The sequence below is a fragment of the Malurus melanocephalus genome, unplaced genomic scaffold (genome assembly GCF_030028575.1).
Source record: "Malurus melanocephalus ecotype Western Australia unplaced genomic scaffold, MMel_1.1 scaffold_1129, whole genome shotgun sequence".
NCBI lineage: Eukaryota > Metazoa > Chordata > Aves > Passeriformes > Maluridae > Malurus > Malurus melanocephalus.
Genome location: NW_026624361.1, coordinates 65068 through 83668, shown reverse-complemented (window position 1 = coordinate 83668; position 18601 = coordinate 65068). Strand labels below are relative to the sequence as shown.

Genomic DNA, 18601 nt, shown 5'->3' with positions numbered 1-18601 from the left:
TTCCCGACACTCTCCACCCCCTGCATGGAAACCAGCCTGGTTGGCCACGGGGAAAGGCGTCCCGTGGGTGGGCAGGGCAGGGCAGGGCAGGACGGCGGGGCGGGCCGGGGGCGGCTCCACGGGGAACCCACGGCCGGTGCGGCGGCGCAGCCCCAGAGTGATTCCGACATGGACTGCGGAGTCATCACTTCCAAGACCGTGCTGCTGCTGCTCAGCCTCGCCTTCTGGGTACCGCGGGGATGGGGTRTCCCGGGCGGGGGCGGCGGGGGGCTCGGGAAGAGGGGTCGGTGCTGGGCGCTCTGCCCGCGGTCCAAGATATCCCGCAGTGAGGGCGTTGAGTTTAGCTGTGTGCAGGCGACTCGTACATTTCTGTAGCAACCCGTAAGGTAAAGAACAAAGCGGTTTAGGAGTTTTAAGTTTCTAAGGAAAAAAAYAGGGTCAGAGCCTGTTGTTTCTTTCGGTTTTTTTTCTTRGTGGCGTGGTTTTAATATACCCGGTGTTTCCGTAGTGTTTTTAATTAAAGTGGTCTACAGCCCCCTTCTGTGATCGGAAGCAAATGGAACCGCATGGCATTGTACAAGAGCTCTGCTCCACTTTTGGGGCAGAAATAARTCTTTTGGGGATGAAAACAGCTGAGAACTTTGTTCCAGCTATGTCCTTGGCACTGTTACGGCTTTCCAAATCACTTCCTCAGTAATTATTTACAAGCAAGTAAAAAAMCGAGGGTGGTTTGTATACTTTTTAGCCTAACTCCTGTTGATTTGGGGCTGTCAGCATTGGAGGCTCGTGGCAAGGTTGCCTCGTGACAGTGACAGCAGTGCCTGGGGCTCGTGGCTRCWCAGGRGGGCTGGTGATTATTCTGATAACTRGTCTCARGCATTTCCCTTGCGCGGGGAAGTTTGGAAAACCCCCACCAGCACCAGCGACAGCCCCAGAACTCGGTGTTGCTGTTTAACGCCGTGTGTCGGTTTGGGGGTTCMCAGCTGCTCCGGAGCACCTGGGAGTTTTCCGGGCAGTGTTTTGCCTTGGATGTCCCCACCGTGCCGGCCGCAGCCCGGTTGCGAGAGCCGGGAGGTGCTCAGCCCGTTCTGGAGCTCTGCGTGGCAGCGTGGGGTCTAACTGAGGGCTCTTCCTAACGAGAAGAGCTAGAGTTTTACCAAAGAGAGAAACTACATGGAAAAAAAAAAAATAAAGCAAAAGAAGAAATATTGCTTGAATTAATCCCCGGGGCCTCGCAGGGTGTGGTGCCCTGTTCTGTAAAAACATGGCTTGTTGCTGGCTGTGGTGAGGAGCTCATCCCCCTCGTCCTGTGCCTCTTTTGTGGAGGCTCGGCACAATCTATTGCTATATGTGTAACTCGTGAGCCACTGGCACAAATGGAGGAGCAGGCCGTGTCACTGCTGCACACCAAATAACACTGCCTTACCGTGTCTCCTTGGTTTGTGGGGATTTATTTTTGAAGCAGCCATAGAGAAACATTGCAGCATCCCACTGTTCGTATGTGCAAGGCCTCTGAGTCTCAGGTCAGGTGTGCYTCAGGTTAGCATCGTTGCTTCGCTTTTTAAAGATGAAACAACAGCTTTATGTCCTCCTGGAAATTTCTCTGGTGCTTCTTCTGCTGTAGGGGAACTCTAATCGTGACGGTTCATTTGCATACATGGGCTGTCAGTAGCTGTCTTTCTGCATGTCTGTGGCCTCTGAATTTGGGGTGACCCAGAGCAGCCCTGTGGGTTGCTTTTTATCCCAGTAAGACSAATGCAAACCAATACCCGTGGCATTTAGATGCTGCTGCCACCATTGCATGTGGTAATCACAATCCAGCAGAATTGCAGAACCTGGAATTCTGGTTTTAGGAGGGTGGAGATGGAGGAGCTGATTCTTTTATACACCTTCAGAACATTTCTGCCAGTTAGGGCGCTGTAAGTATGAGGCTCCAGATAATTGTGAAACAAARATTTGCAAAGAACATTAGAGCCCTTCTCCAAGGAGCAAATCATGTCCAGCTGCAGATCTTTCCCAGCTTGGAARTGGCTATGGAAAATAATTCACCACCTGCGTAGTCAGCAGATGGTGCAGATGTGGTTCTTTGACAGAAGTTATTACTTAACAATATCCTAAAAAGGCAGAAAATCCTCTCTTGGATTTCTRATCATGACCATCCAGAGTGAAAAAACGTCAGATTTTCCAGAATGACAAATTGAGGCTTCCTCAATGAGGTGAAAAAACAGCTTTTCTCCTAAGCACTATGCTCAGCATTGTAGSTGTAGGTCATTCTACTGGTGGGGGATCTATGCATAAATCCCTCCAGGAACCATGGATTAAAGGTTATTTAATCACACAGTTACCAGGGGGTGGTGCTTGAAGCTGTGGGTGTTCTGCCCACYTCCAGTTCTGCTCTTTAGCACCTACCAATTAGGTGTGAGTGTGTGGTTGTTTAGGTAAGTGCGTGTTGGCTGCTCTTCTTGGTGAGGACCGGGGGTGCAGGTTTATCTCATGGAACCTACAAKAGGGAGAGGAAGGCTCTGAGGAGACCTTGATGTTCGTGGAATTGTGTTTTGAGGGCACTGGGCTGGGGGGGGATGTGATGATGCTCGTTTTGAARGAGAGAGGTGAATTGTTGGGATTCCCTTGCTGGTCCAAGGGAAGAAACTGAGAATCTTAAAGCTAGGTGGAATCTTCATGCTKCAATATTACTGTATATTGTGCAGTAAACACCTTCTCAGGCTGCWTTTAACCTCAAAGCATCCAGCACCTTGTCCCTGCTCACCTTCAGCTTCCTTTTCACTAAACAGGTCTCTGCTTTCAGAGGGGGTTTGGCATCACTGGTGGTCCCAGGGACTGGGGGTTGGACTTCGATGATTCCTGTGAGTCCCCTCCAACTCAAGACACTAGGATTGATCACCAGAGGGCTACCATAGGTGTTCCTGCAGTGAAAGTGCAGTTTGCCCAAATTTCCCATTCACTTTTAAGCAGAGGTGGGCGTTTCCCCAGCCTTGCTTCACTTGCCCAGCAGCAGGGAGGAGCATAAGGATAAGTCACTGCCCCGAGGGGCTTTAGCAGGAGCTGGTGATTTGGGAGAGCAGCATTTGATRAGCTGACAGGGAGTGCAGGAGCAGCAGTGATCCCTGGCAGGATGTGCTGTCTCTGCCAGCCATATTTCCCCAGCTGGCTGCGTTCCCTCTGCCCCCACACACGGCTGGGGTGTGCTGGAGCTGGGTGCAGCCGGTGATTGGCTCTGGGACACCCCGCTGGGTTTGCATCCCTGCTACCAAGAGGTGTCAGATAGTTTCTGTGCTGGGATTTGACTGCATGGAACAGGATACAGGATCCCAGAATGGAAGGACCCCTTGAGAATCATAAATCATATCCTCTGGAAGACAGGGACACCTTCCACTACCCCAGGYTGCTCCARCCTRGCCTTGGATGCTGCCAGGGATGAGGCTGCCACAGCTTCTAGGGGATACCTGTGTCAGGACCTCCCCATCCTGACAGGGAAGAGTCCAGATGGTTGCAGAAATTATTCATTGACTGGAGAATAGAGAGGGGCTTTGCCTTCTTGCWGAGTCCTTGTGGATAAGATCTCGGTGCTGCAAAACTTGGCTTTCCTCATTTCCCTTCTMCACCCTCTCCAGCACACTACATCAGGTGGTTTTTGCAAATATGTTTGGATTTGTGTTCTGTGAGTTTCCAAGAAGCATGAATCAAATGTGTTTTGGGTCATCAGTAGCATAGAATCAGCATAAAATCAYAGAATAGTTTGGCTTGGAAGGAACCTTAAGGATTGTCCAGTTTCAACCCCATGGGYAYGAACASCTTCCATTAGACCAGGTTGTTCAAGTAATCACAATATTGCTGTGGTTCACTTTAAATATTTTTTTAGTAATTTGAAGTTGTAAACTTACCCACAAGAAAAACTTCTGCATATAAGAATGATTTGAAATCACTCATGCCAGTGATCAGTGGTTTGGGAATGCTTACTTTGAAGCTTCAGTCAGAGAGCAATCAGGATATTAAAACAATAACAAAAAAAAAAAGTGAGGAGGGAAATTTTTAATCATTTTAATGAACAGTGTAATGAATAGCAAAGATTGTGTTGAAGATTATTGGTGCTAGAAACACCTTACTTTGAAGGGTGGAGGTATTTTCCAAAGAGACAGTACAGGTCTCTTGGTGTCTGTGGAGGATGGGTGTCTGTGGAGGATGGGTGTCTGTGGGCTGTTTCTCCACTTTCTTGCATCCCTTCTTAGGCAAATCCTTAATCCCACCTGTAGCCACCTGCTTTACAAGAGACAGGAGCCAAGCAGCTCTGCCGGGTGTTCATGCTCTGCACAATCCTGGCAGGGACATGGCAGAGCAGTGGGAGCTCTCCTCCCCTCTCCAGAGAAGGGACGACAGTGGGCTGCAGGGTTGGTCTGCCTCTCAGTAGCATCCATAGTGGAAAAAGCTGCTTAACCAAGAGCTGGATTGATTTTATTTTCTTCTTTCATCCAGTGGGTGAAAATGGGGTAATTCATCCACTCCTGAGCGGACTCAAGAGCAGGCTTCACTCCAGACTCCTTGTCTCTGCTCCTGTGGTGAAGCTGCCGGGTCCCCTGGGGCTGACCAGGGGTGGTCTGGATCACATTTTGACCCAGCACGAGGAGTGTCAGGTGGGAAGGGGAAAGCAGTGGGTTCGTTGTGGGCTGGAAATAGGGTGKTTTTTTGAGGTCCCTTCCAACCCAAACTGCTCTATGATTTCGAGCTCATTTCTGAGTGGTGAGAGAACAGCCATGTGATCCAGAGTGGTCACAGGATGGGGCTGATGCCTGGGCTGGGCRCTTTGGTGTGATCCTCTTGAGCATGGCTTGAAAGGAAGAAGTCCTTCCCTCCTTGTTTTAAACTGTTCTGCACAAAATCGAGAAGCAGAACTGAACTGACTTCCAGGAAAATACGCCTTGCTGTATTGCATAGGGGCTTCCTGGACTAAAATAAAGATGCTGGTGCCATATGGTCAGCACAGGGTTAAGTGTTGGGATGGTGATGCAGATTCTGAGCAACAAGCTCAGTCAGACCATCCCCAGCACTCCCTGCAGCTGTGAAAGAACCTGTTGGGTGTTCTGTGTCCGTATCTCTAGAGGCACTTTGATTTCTTTGGAGGTCTCACAATGTGCAGGTCTCYGAAACTAGAGATGATGACATGCAGAAAAAGCTGGGGGTGRTCAGCCTGRAGAAGAGAAAGTTGTGTGTAGACCATGTAGAAGCCTTCCGGTGTCTGACAGGGGCTACCAGGAAACCAAAGAGGGATTCTTCATTGGGAGCTGTAGTCATAGGAGAAGGGGAATGGCTTCCCACTGAAAAGAGGGGAAATTTAGGGTASATATTGGGAAGGAATTGTTCCCTGTGAGGGTGGTGAGGCCCTGACATGGGTGCCCAGTGAAGCAGAAGCATTCCGAGCCAGACTGGACGGGGCTTGGAGCAACCTGGGATAGTAGAAGGTGCCCCTGCCCCTGTGGAGTGCGGAGCTGCATGAGCCTTACAGCTCCTTCCAACCCAAACCTTTTTGGGTTCCTGTGACTCCATGATGTGGAAGTGCCTCTGGTAATTAGGCTGCTCGGGAGGTCCCGTTTTGTTACCTCTTTGGCAGGATTTAGGATTAGCAGTGCTGTGATTCAGGTGCGCCTTGGTTTAGCTGCAGCGTCTGGTGTCTGAGCCTGGAACAGATTGAGAAATTGGGGTGGTTCCGAAGGCAAATATTGAACTACAGGGTGTTTTGTGTCCAAACAGGGTGCTCAGGTCCAAAACAGCCTGGCACTGGCTGATAAATCAATCCATGCTCAGGTGAAGTTACACTCACTGCGGGCTTGTGCCCTGCAGTCTGTGTATTTGGGGTGAATGTAAGTAAAAATGGGGGTTCTGCTTTCTCCTCACCATGGACCTGTTGCCTTAGAGGTGCACAAAGTTTTGTGATTGTGATTAACTGTAGCGCCTGGGCCCCAAGGCAGGGGTTTAGGCATTAGAAATCATAGGAATTGGGGCAGGATTTCTTGCTTTGTGCTGATGCTCCATGAGATCATCCCTCCATTTATGCTTTGTAGGGTATGTGCTGGCTTTTAGAGATGGGAAAATAACCTTGGACTTAAACTTGGGRAGCAGAAGAAGACATGCTAAAACAACTCTAAAGGTGGACGCTTTCTTAATAAAACTTGACAACAAGCTCACTATACCTGGAATCCCCTCTGAGTGTGTGTTTTTGCAGCATGTAAAAACTGCAAGAAAATGTTGTTCTAGGTTAGGGTTTGTTTTTTGGTTTTTTTTGTCCTGAAAGAGAGACATAGGTTTTCAGAGCCTTTTGGCAGCTGCTTGTTGTTTTCATTTGAGGAAGAAAAGAAAAAGCCAAGCACTTCCCACCATACCTAGCAAGCAGYCCTGTGGTGTGTTTTGAAGGCAGGCTGAAACATGCCCCACATGTACATCACAGCTGTATATTTAGGTGTAACATCCTCTGGAGAATCTCTTGTGGCTTGGTGTAAGTTAGTTCARAATAGTTGTTTTGATTGTGTCCCACCTTTGCTGCTCATGTGAAGGAACTGACTTGAAGGTTTTAGTTTGAGGGTAATGATTGGCACAAGACCACCAGGAATTCTCTCCTGGGGCTGCTGGTGCTGCTGGCATCAAGGGCAGCTTGGTAGGAGCTTGCAGCTTTGGTGCTTTTTGCTCTAATCCAAAGCTGACTTGCTGAGTTCAGTATTTTTTATTATTTTGTTTTCACAACATCAGGGTCTGAGGGAACGCAGCAAGTTTGTGTACTGACAGGAGACCCCATCCTGCCTCCAGCCATGGGCAACAACAGCACAGGGACCTGGAGCTKCTGCAGCCAGGCCAGAGGAGGGCACGGAGATGCTGCCAGGGCTGGAGCCCCTCTGCTCTGGAGCCAGGCTGGGAGAGCTGGGGGTGCTCAYCTGGACAAGAGAAGGCTCCAGGGAGAGCTCAGAGCCCCTTTTGGRGCCTAAAGGGGCTCCAGGAGAGCTGGACAGGGACTGGGGACAAGGGCTGCAGGGACAGGACACAGGGAATGGCTTGGCAGTGCCAGAGGGTAGGGATGGATGGGATATTGGGAAGGAATTGCTGGCTGGGAGGGTGGGGAGGTCCTGGCACAGGGTGCCCAGAAAAGCAACTTCACTTTCTTCTCTATGCCAGTCCTTGCCCAGATGATGCTGTTTCAGGCTTCTCAGTGGTGCCCAGTGACAGGAACAGAGACACAGAGCACACGCTGAAGCACAGGATGGTCCCTCTCAACGCCAGAAACCCTTTTTCTTTGTGAGGGTCACCATGCACTCTCACACACTGTCCTGGGTGAAACAAGAAGACACAAATGTGGCAACACCTGATTTATCATTTAGAGAAATTAATATCATAAGCAGGGTTGGAAACGGTAACAGAAGCAAGGAGGTCCGGCTGGCAGAGTTTTAAATCCAGGATGGGAAAAAGGGAGAGAAAAATGTGCTCGTGCARTGGAAGGTGCTGAGCTGGGGTCACTCTCATTGCTGGAAGAAACCAGCTTTGCCTTGGGCCAAGGGAGATSATCAGGTCTGGGCAGCTGCCTGGTSCATGTGGGCTAGAGGGAGTTTTAAACTGGTTACAGTGAGGAAGGCTTTCCCAAAAATKCTCATTGCCTTTCTTTTCCCCTGAAGTCACCAGAGAACCTGTTGGCCCCATAAGAATGGAGCAGGGCAGCAGCCAGGGGGGACTTGAAACTCTGGTAGTGAATGGGAAGAATAAATCTTGTAGTACGATAAATCAGCAAGGGAGCCAGAAAGTGATTCCCATTSCCATGCAAGCTGGCTGTTGGGTAATAAAATATATTATTTATGGARGAAATGTGCAAAACCTTTCAAGCGGAGGATTTACCTGTCAAGGTAAATCAAAACCACTTCTTGTACACAGAAAAAAAAATCCAAACTAACAAAGAGATGGAGTACATTCTGTGTTAAAAAGAGGAGGGGCAGCTGTAACTGAGACCAGTGTTGCTGGGCTTTAATTTTAAATATGAAAGGCATGGGGCCAGCACACTAGTAATCACTGTAATTGGTAAAGTAATAACTGAAGGTAACATATCCCACTCTGTCCTCTGGCAGATTGAAACTGCTGGAAAGGTAATAGCATCCCAGTGAATATAGGATGGGTGGCAAAATCTCAGCATCAGATGTTGTACTGGGTGAGGTGCCCTGACTACGCAAAGATAGGAATGAAAAAAAAAAGTGGGATTTGAGCCTTAAAATTAACTCAAGCAGCTCTGTGAGCTGACTGTCCAGTGACKAATTAGGTGGCAGTGGTTAAGAAAGGGTTTGTGTGGATATTCATARTTCTTCCAATATATAGTTGCAGTGGTTTGCTGCAGAATTCAGCTGCTCTTAACCATGTCAGGTAAAATGCTATTATTTATCTTACCTGTCTTTGCCTGTAAAATGTTAATGATATGGGACAAAGYCCAGCCAGCCTTAATTTTGTGCTGTGGTGGAAATTAGTGCTGGCCCTGGGAAAGTCCCATTTGACAAAGAGGAAATGTCTTTAAGTCTCATAGCCTCACCTTTTTACTGTATAGAGGTTGTGTCTTGCTGGACACTTGGGATGTTGGGAATTCGGAAATCACCCTGTTCTTAAGCTTCTCCATTTAACACTGCAGCTTTGTTACTCTGTATTTTTAATTGTCCAGCCTTTTAAAAGGAAAGACTTACACCAGTTTACAGTAACAGACCGAGTCATAGAATCTGTACACTGAAATTGGGGGATGCTGGGAGCAACCTTTAAAAAAGAACCCCAAAACCTCCRACCAGCAGACACTGCCTTTTAACTCCATAGTTAGTAGTTTGGCTCTTTTGCTGTATCTTATCAGGGTTTGGCAGGGGACACAGTAGCCTGTGCTGATAACTGCAAACTGTTCTCAGCCATCACATAAAGTTGGCTTCTGAAAACAGAGAAGTAAAGGTGGAAAAGCATCTGTTCTGCCCCACTAGAAAAAAAAGAATTAAAAATATATAAAATTTGCATCTATTTCGCAGTAATGGAGTAGAGGAAATTTTAAATAATCCCTTCTGTGGCTGTGACACTGGTTAGGTGGTGTCAACTATTTGCATGGCTATCAGCATCTCTAAAAGGGCAGGGGCGTATGGTCATCAGCATATAAGCTCAGTGGAACACAAAGTGAAATTAGGGCTTTCCAGCGGCTGTCCTATTCTGCAGTGAGACAGCCACAGCATCTATTTCATGGGCTGGATTTAATATTCAGKTTGCTGCATGTGCGCTGTGTGACTTAGGAAGTCCCAGCTTGTTGTGTATGTACTGYGTGCACCTGCTTCCCTGGCTCAGCTAAGCTTGGAAGAGCTTGGTGAGCCCAGGCCCTGCCCAAACCTCAGCGTGAGAAAATCTAATGACTGTCACAGCTTGGCTTTCTTCTCACTCAGCCCCAGGGAGTTCATTTTTCATGCTCAAATAGTTTTCTCTGCTTTCTGTCAAGGGCATGAGATATGAAAAAGTGAGTGATTCTGGCCTTAGGTCCCTGAAGGGTCTAAGCTGTGGTAGGTGAAGCAGCTGAGGCGGCTGCAGTTCTGTTGCCCAGCTTTGAAAAGGGGTTTTCTTGCAAAATTTCCTTTTGCTTCATCTTGTCATCTTGTCTTAAGGAAGTTGTCAACATTGTAAAGAAACACCAGCAGTTTCCTGGAGCCCTGGTGAGTCAGCTGGGGCTGCTTGGAGAGGATGGGGTCAGGCAYGGGTGTTGTGCTTGCTGTTGGTGGAAGGGAAGGTCTTTGTCCCGTATCCACCTTGCATCACTCCTYGGCTGTACTGATCTGCCCTCATCCCTCCACAGCACGAGCCTACTGGGCACTGGACTTGGCTGAAAGTAAATTTCCAAGCAAGAGACCAACAGAAAGTGTGAAGAACCATAATAATTTCCTGTGTGAATTTCTTGGCATAATCCTAACACCCTTGTATATGATTTTAGATGGCTTTGAGAAGGTGTTTGACTAATGAAGAAGATGTTTGATTTATTCCTCCTCAAAAGTAGTCATTCAAACTGGCATTTGTGTTTGTGAGATTGTTTTTTCCTTGAGATCCAACAGAAGCCTSTTTAATCAGACATTCTTCAAGATCTGTCTTTTGCAGTGCAAAGGTCTTGTATTTTTAGGGAGGTATACCTTAGTACATCTTCATCTTTGATCTTGGAATGGACTGTAGATTTTGTAATCTTGGGGTGAAAAAATTCCTCCACCAGACTTTGAATTTGCCTTAAATTCTGGAAAGGCTTAAGAGAGGAGTTCTGATTTAAGTTCTGAAATATTTTCATCTTTGCTTTCAAAATTTTTCTGTGGGACTCATCTGCAAAAATAAATCAGGGAGGCAATTCCTAGCCACGATGCYTTCTATTCCTGAGTGCTTCTGCTCTTCAAGCTTCAGGATTCTTCCCATTGAATTAAAAACCATGGGTGAAGTTGTGGCAGTATCTGTTTGTGGGGAAAAATGTCATCTTCCTTTAAGCCAGATCTTTTCCTAAAGACTTCTATTTTTGCCTTGTTACACTTCCGTTTTCTGCTTGGAAGCAGAAGTTCAGAAATTTTAATAGACTTCTTGCTGGTTGTGTTTTGTCTCTGACCAGAAACGAGGCAATCCTGAGTGTTGCAATAACGCCTGCTGTGAAAGTGCTTTATATTTTATGTCCTTGAACTGAACACCAGACCCTCTGATGTCATCTGGCTGTTCTGGACTTTGCTGGTCCGGGCTTTAGGGGACTTGTGTGAATTGGCATCGTAATTTTTTTTTTAAATTTACGGCTGCATTTTACTTGCATCAAGGTTTTTCTTAGCTGGTCTTTAGCATTTCCTGTGCTGCTTCCTTTGCACTGCATGTTGAGCATGCAGGAAATGGGTAGAAATCAGGACTTATAGATGAAAAATTAAGTATGTTTCTCTACCGTGTTGGAGAGAGACTTTGGACTAGAGACTAGGGTGACAGGAGAAGGGAGAATGGCTTCCCATKGCYRGAGGGTAGGATTAGATGGGATATTGGGACAAAAWTGTTCTTTGTGAGGRTGGTGAGGCCTTGAACAGCTTTGCTTGCCTCTCTGTGACTGTCCTTGCCCAGATGATGCTGTTCCAGAACAGAGAACAGGCAGACAGCCACATGCATCCATCCTTCCAGGTCAGAAACACAGGACCTCCTTTTTGAGTCATACACCTTCATTCTTTTTGTGCAATTGAAGGCAAAGGAGGAYGAAGGTGATGTGTCCCCACCTTCACCTTTAGTGCTGCTGCCATTCCAGGGGCTTTTCCTGTCCCACGTCCAGTTCAGGCACCCAGTCTTGGAGGAGAAGGTCTGGTTGCCCCTCCTCAACAGCTCACTCCTCTGGTGAAGTGTGAAGGCAGTGAGATAAAGTGGTCTCATCCTTTCTCTGCATCCCTAAAAAGAGGTGGGATGAAGAAGCCAAGGTGACTGTATACCTGCAGACAGGGAAATGGGAAAGAGATTTTCCTCAATGAGAGGAAAAATGAAAGGAAGCTTTAGGAACCACTTTAATCATTAGCACTGTCTGAAAACCCAGTGCATGTGGAGAAGAAAACCAAAAGCCTGTTGAGAATTGGTGATCCTATTCCTTTTCCTGATAACCCACTTGTTRGAGGACCTGATGTATCTGATGAGCCCCAGCACGCAGCATGGCATGTGCTAAATGTCTCTGGCTTCATCACTTGGTGCATCTGACCCCAGTTATTCTGAAGTACAGACAGCACCCAGGAATGCGAAATTATGGRATGGGAGCTGTCTGAAACAAAGGATGTTGTTGCACTTGGAGGTAATTGAAGGRCAGGCAGCAGACCTGGCTGGAGGGGAAAGAGCCAAACAAGGTAAARGAATTAGCAAATCCTAGCTCCAACATGAGGAGCGTTTGATTTAATTAAAACGTAGTGTGCTGGGCAAGTAACAAACTGCTCCAGGGCTGCATGATGAAATCCTGCTGTGACCTGTTGAAAACAAACCGGCTGGTTTCCCTCAAGTTTCCAGAATGTGAATAGAGAGGGTGCTTCATTTTACTTGTGCTGCAAGATTAGAGGGTGGATGAGCCATCCTGACTCTTGAGACAGTTKTTTTTATGCCATCGGTGAGGTTTGGTAGGGCATGGCTGAGTCTGTCGGTGTTGTTTGCAGGGCTTTACTCAGTCCTGTGGATAAAAGTTTTTGGTCTCCAGGGCAACTGTCACTGGTGCATTGTACGTTGGCCTCAATTGGAAAAACATCCTTGTGGGAGAGAGATTATTTTAAAGGTTACAGAAATCTGTTTCCTCCTGGAAGGGGAGGTACTCTGTTTTGCTGAGACTAGGTACTCACTCCCAAGCCAACAACTCATCCCTCTGATGATATGATTCCTGCAGATGCAGTCTTGTGTGGGATGTGGGTGACCCTGGCTAGGCAGTGGGAGCTTGGCATTCTGCAGACACTGATGCACATCTACAGCCTCCAGRCTTTAAACTCAGCTCAAGTGGTGCCTTACTAGCAGGGGAGTGATAMAATGAATTTTGTCTTCTCTGTGTTCAAGTTTGAATGCATAGCTAGTTTAGTTAATGGTTTCAGATGCAGCATTTTTTTTCTTCTAATTCCTTGCACAGCGTAGCCATTATTTCTAAAATCACTTYTAGAAAACAATCCATGATTAGTTTCCAGGTCAGAGGCTTAATAAATAACTGCTAATTGCTTTCCGTATTKCATTTCAGGCGGCAGGTGCAGGCCTCAGCTATGTTGGGGCATACGTCATCAACACCTACAAGACCTATGACAACTTTCTGCAGGACAAATACGCCCTGCTGCCAGCAGTGATCATTATTTGCGTGGCCGTGGTGATGTTCATCATTGGGCTGATTGGCTGCTGTGCCACCTTCCGCGAGTCTCGTGTCGGCCTGGGGCTGGTGAGTGTGGCATGTCTGTCCGTGTGTGTTGTCTGCCTCACCGTGGCAAGGGAGGTGTTAGGCTGTACCTCAGGGAGGCATGAAACAGAAAGTGAAAGGTTATTGTGATATGCCCTGCTGAAGCACTGCTGGTTTGTTTGAGTCACATACCTCTGTGATGCCCTGCTTCATGGTGAGTGAGATGCAGGCTGGATTATCCATGGCACTGCCTTGAACAGACAAACACCCCCTGCCATGGACAGTCTCATGCTCTGCCTTGCCTGGCTCGATGAAGATGAGTTTGGGAAGCAGCAAGTTTTGAAGATTGAGATGATGAAGGAACAGGAGGAAATACAAGTTGCTAAGCAAGCAAACCGGACATATATATCTGTTTTTCTGTTGATTTTAGTCCTCTGAGTGCTGAAAGCATGTCTTGACTTCCCATAGAATTATTTTTAAAAATCCAGAAAGGTTCACTTAGAGTAACTTTCATGTGCCAGCTGATGGCCTGAAGGCAATGTGAGCTCAACAAGCAGTGCACAATGTACCTACGTCAGCTGCTAGCTTATCTGTGCTATCTCCCCTTTGGCATCTACCTTGTGAGGAGTTTCATAGGCTCTTCCCACTGGTCATGTCATGGCAGTGGACAGGATCAGGCACAGAGCTTGTGGGGCCACAGTCATCATCCCTGCGGTGCACAGAAATCCCAGAAAGGTTTGGATTGGAAGGGACCTTGAAGCTGATGCAGTTCCAACCCTCTGCCACAGGCAGAGACACCTTCCACTAAACCAGGTTGCTCCAAACCCTAGCCTTGAACAATTCCAGGGGAGAGGCAGCCACATCTTCTTCTATTCTAAATTATTTTCTGGGAGCTATTTTGATTGGAGAGGCAGCAAGAGATAACCATCAATTACTGCTATAGGTTAATGTGAAGCATATTGTTCAATTGAATTCAAATGGTGTGGGATGCTTCCTAACTGTATCTCTCTTTTATTTTCAGTTCTTGGTCATTATCCTGGTTATCTTTATTGCAGAAGTGTCTGCTTTTGTCCTGGGATTTGTTTACAGGGAAAAGGTAAGCAAAAAATTAGCATGTCTGTCCCATCCTAAAAGTAAAGAATAGATCTTGCATTGTTTGATCATTCCAGTGTATCAACTGTTTTTTTGTGCTTCATCCCCTGTCCTGCAACCTGCAGAGCAAGTGGGGATCGGGAAGGCTTTATTGGGAACACGGTGTACACATTAAATACCCAGCAGGCAGTCTTTTGAGTTGGATTAAACAGTTGTTTATGCAACCAAAGGAGGACTTTTCCATCAGGGGAGACAAGCTTCTGACCAAGAATGTGATTCTGGTTAAGTGAGACCTGAATTTTGTCTAAAACATTGCTTGATTTTTTTTTTATTCCCACCCCACCCTGGACTTATTTGGGATGTAGATCTTTTGCAGCTTCCAGATCTTTATTAGCTCAATGTTAAAACTATCTGCATTGGTTTTATGTCTCTAAACAGGTAAAAACTGATGTGCAAGATACCATGCGCTCAGTTTTTGAGAAATATGATGGAAAAAACCCAGAGTCTACAGTTGTGGATTACTGGCAAGAACAAGTAAGAAAATAYTAATGCATCATTTGTAACAGTTGGGTCCTAAAGAAGGAATTTAAGCTGGGAAAGGAAGGGAGGGGGTGAATAGGCTAGTAYCCAGGAACTTGTCTCTGTGTTTAGCATCCAATTCTCCAAGGCAGCTAAGGGTGCTCCCCACTTTGCAGAGTTGGCGTGTTCAGTCTCCAGGTGTGAAGTTCGTGTAGTGAGGGATTTGGTTATGTTTCATGTAGTGAGGGATTTGAGTGACATTTGGTTCAGACCAAATAAATACGTATGAATAACTGCTGCTGAGAACACTGCACCCTGAAATAGCAAGATGATGGAAGACTGTGCCCTGCAACTTGTCACCTTCATATTGGAGCTTTTACAAAGAATAAACTAAGAAGGATATAATAATGTGTGAAGGAGGTTGATTTATTACATCTATGATTATTTTCCTGAAGCACTGCTGCTTGTAAATCTGCTGCAAACTAATGGCAGCCCTGGCCCACTATGCCTAAGAGAGGTTTAACTCAACGTGGGCATTTTTATATATGAAGATACATAATATATATAATGTAATAACAAGCAATAAGTTTATAGTACTATGTAACACTAACTGCTATGTAACTGTCCTGTGTTTGGCAGCTTAGCTGCTGCGGAGTAAAGAACTACAGTGACTGGACGACCACCCAGTGGTTTAATTCCACGGGAAACRACACTGTCCCCCAGAGCTGCTGTCAGCCAGAGACGAACTGCACAGGGCGTTTGGATCAACCACAGAAACTCTACACCCGGGTGAGGATGAGTGGCTCGGTTCCACAGTTGGGCCATGTTCATTTTCTAGCCAGGCGGAAGCATAGAGAGAAGCACACCACACAAAGTTTAAGGATATATCCATAGCTGTAACTGTTCAAACAGATCTGGGGCAGGGGAACAGACTCATCTAGGATTGATCACGCTGAATCTGGAGGATGAAGACACTGCCAGGGCTGGAGCCCCTCTGCTCTGGAGCCAGGCTGGGAGAGCTGGGGGTGCTCACCTGGACAAGAGAAGGCTCCAGGGAGAGCTCAGAGCCCCTTTTGGGGCCTAAAGGATGCCTGTAAGGAAGATGAGGCYAAACATTTTGTGACAGGACAAGKGGCAATGGTTTTAAGTTAAAAAAAAAAGGATCAGTTTAAAAAAGTTCAACTTTTMAACACTAAGTTAAAAAAGTGTAGATCAGACTTGAAGGTCATGAGGCCATGGCACAGGTTGCCCAGAGCACCTATGGCTATCCCATTCCTGGACGTGTTCAAAGCCAGGTAGGACAGGGTTTGGAGCAACCTGGGATGGAGGGAAGGTGTCCCTGCCCATGGCAGGGGGTTGGACTGAATGATCTTTCAAGTCCCGTCCAACCCACATCATTMTGTGATTCTATTAACTCCATACCAGGTTCTCCAGTCTGGGTCATGAGCCTGTAAATTGACTTTTATGGATACCATTGATGGCCTTCTGGCTCTTGAGTTTTTYGGCACTTGGTTAAGTGACCTGAGCTAGAGGAAATTCTGATGCAGCAAACATCAGTGAATTGGAGTTTGTCATGCAGGATGAAATAAGCCATCAGGTCTGGAAGACAAGAATGGAGTTCCTCAAGTCTGCAGTGCTGGTTAGACAGACCTTACCAGGCCCTGCTTCCTGGCGAGAGCTGGGGGGAAAATAAAAACTTCCAGGTGGATGAACACCTTTTAACATGTTTTTTACTTCTGTTTTTCATACCAGGGTTGTGCACAGGAACTGGACATTAGGCTGCAGAGCGTTTTCAGCTATGCCATGCTTGTAATCCTGGGATTTGCCATTGTAAAGGTACATGTTTCTGTTCCTTCCCTCAYGGAGAATATTAGTGCTTGCCCTTGGATCTCAGGGCTTTTTCCTCTTCAATGTCATATTAGCTTTCTTCTGCCTCTGAATTAGATTCATGTCTATGTTCCTCACTTGTGTTTTTCCAGCTACACTTCATCTGTGTAACAACAATGAGAGAGATTCAAAAGATAGTAGGGGATTTGGTTTGAAAATTCAGTGGGGAATCTATTTTATCTTACAGTCACAGAATCGCAGGAATGGTTTGGGTGGGAAGGGACCTTAAATCCTATCCAGTCCCATGCCCTGCCATGGGCAGAGACACCTTCCACTGTCCCAGGGTGCTCCAAGCCCCAGTGTTCATCCTGGCCCAGGGATCCAGGGGCAGCCACAGCTGCTCTGGGCACCCTGTGCCAGGGCCTCCCCACCCTCCCAGCCAGCAATTCCTTCTCAGTGTCCCATCTAATCCTGCCCTTTGGTAGCTGGAAGCAATTCCTGTCACTCCTTGTCCAAAGGCATGCTTAAATATTTTGGAAAACTCGTTTTATTCCAGAATAATTCCAGACTTTCACTGAATTTTCCCCCATGGTAACATAACTAGTAGTTAATGTGAATTTATTACTTAATGGGRCAAACCAGAGAGGAAACACTTGAGCTGAAACTATTACTGGAAATCGGTATGTAAAAATAACATCTCTTGTAGATTTATTTTTAAAGTGAGATTTTTTGATACRATGAAGTCATCTGATATGTAGGTGTTTAGTCTGACAACTGAAAGAGAAATACAGCAGGACTAAGACTTGTGCATTCCCTGTTTCCCAGTTCTTCGGCATGCTGAGCGTCTGTGTGCTTACTTGCAAGAAAGAAGAAAGTGGATATCAGCCTCTTTATTCAGGAGTGTTTGCTTAATAAACTGAAAAGAACAGTCTTGCTTCCTGAGGATGAAATTGACGTGTGACCATACCACAGCTTTCTCAAAGGTTATGCTAAGTTTGGATTTGTGACTTCAGATAGCACCGGGAGKTGTATCAGGCTCCAAAAAGAAACTTTCTTTTGCCATTCTTTCCTCTGCCCTGAAAACATGCAGCACAAATGTTACTTTTTAATCAATTAACTGGGGGAGATTGCCGGACGGTTTCAGTTGTCTGCACAAACCTCAGACCATTTCCATGGTATGGTTTAATCAGCAAAAGAAATTTTTGAATGCCAGGTTTAAATACTCTTCATAGACATGGGGATCTGTAGTATATTTTTTCTATATCTGATTGTGCAGTTTGGGGTTTTTCTCCCCTCTTTCCTACAATCATGTGTTTTAATTTTGTTTACTGCAGAGGTTGTTAGTGCAAGACAACCAGGTGTTTAAAACAGGCATTTATGTGTTTGTTTGGAGCAAGCATGCTAGCAAGCATGAAAAAGACCAGGTTTTGAGCTTTTGGGCTCAGAACTCTCTCTCTGGTTTGGTTTTAATTATTTCCTTAATTATTGACATTAAAAAAAAAAATCCTTACGAAGCAGAGTTTTTGAACATTTTCTCCTGCTTTTTCTATGGTTTGCTTGGGGGGAGTAAGTGCCAAGTTTCTGCCCCACAGAAGCCCTGACCACATTTCTCCAYTTAAAAAGATGCCTTCTTGTACACAGCGGCTTGTAACCTGCTGTAGTGCTGCTTTTGCATTTTCTGTTCTCCTTAATTCTGCCAGACACAATCACTTACTCCTTCCTTCGATTTCATCCCTGCTTCAACATGGTCCTTCTTTAACTTGTTTGTATGTTAATCTGTTTGTAAGCTCTTCAGGATTTGGGGATAGAGAACAGAGGGAACTGTGAGCTTTTATGTTCCTCAGAATTGTAGAAAAGCAACAGAGATTCTGCTGATTTTTCCTTGGAGAGATAAGCAGCCTGTCCTTAACAAAATACCCTTATAGTTGTAGCTAATTAGAAAAAATGAGTTGGGGGAAGTGTAAGCTGTTTATCTCCATTCCYACCCTTCCCCACGGGTGACAAAGTCCTATAGGAGACACACCAGCACGAGCACGTTCATGTTGTAAACTGAATTCTTTTTTGAGGGCTTTGTCTTCTGTTACGAGCTGAAATAAACTGAGTTTATACAACCAAATAGTAAGTGGTGTGGCGGTTCTTGGTCGGTGCTATCACAATTGTTGGGGGGAGTAAAATCCTCGGGCAGAACTGGACCGGGTCTCAGAAGTCCCGCCCGACTCCCCTCAGCTGTCCTGTTTTCCCTTCCCGCTTCCCGCACAGATCCCGCCTTCCTTCCCG

General features: G+C 46.3%; 1 protein-coding gene across 1 annotated transcript; it reads left to right on the top strand.

Moving 5' to 3' along the window:
- The first annotated feature begins 107 nt into the window (after positions 1 to 107).
- On the top strand, positions 108 to 18442 carry LOC130586310 (tetraspanin-36-like). Its single transcript, XM_057387091.1, has 7 exons — positions 108 to 228; positions 12737 to 12928; positions 13908 to 13982; positions 14417 to 14512; positions 15137 to 15286; positions 16250 to 16333; positions 17150 to 18442. The coding sequence occupies exons 1-7, from the start codon at positions 169 to 171 to the stop codon at positions 17234 to 17236; spliced, it is 744 nt and encodes a 247-aa protein (XP_057243074.1). The 5' UTR covers positions 108 to 168; the 3' UTR covers positions 17237 to 18442.
- Positions 18443 to 18601: the final 159 nt, after the last annotated feature.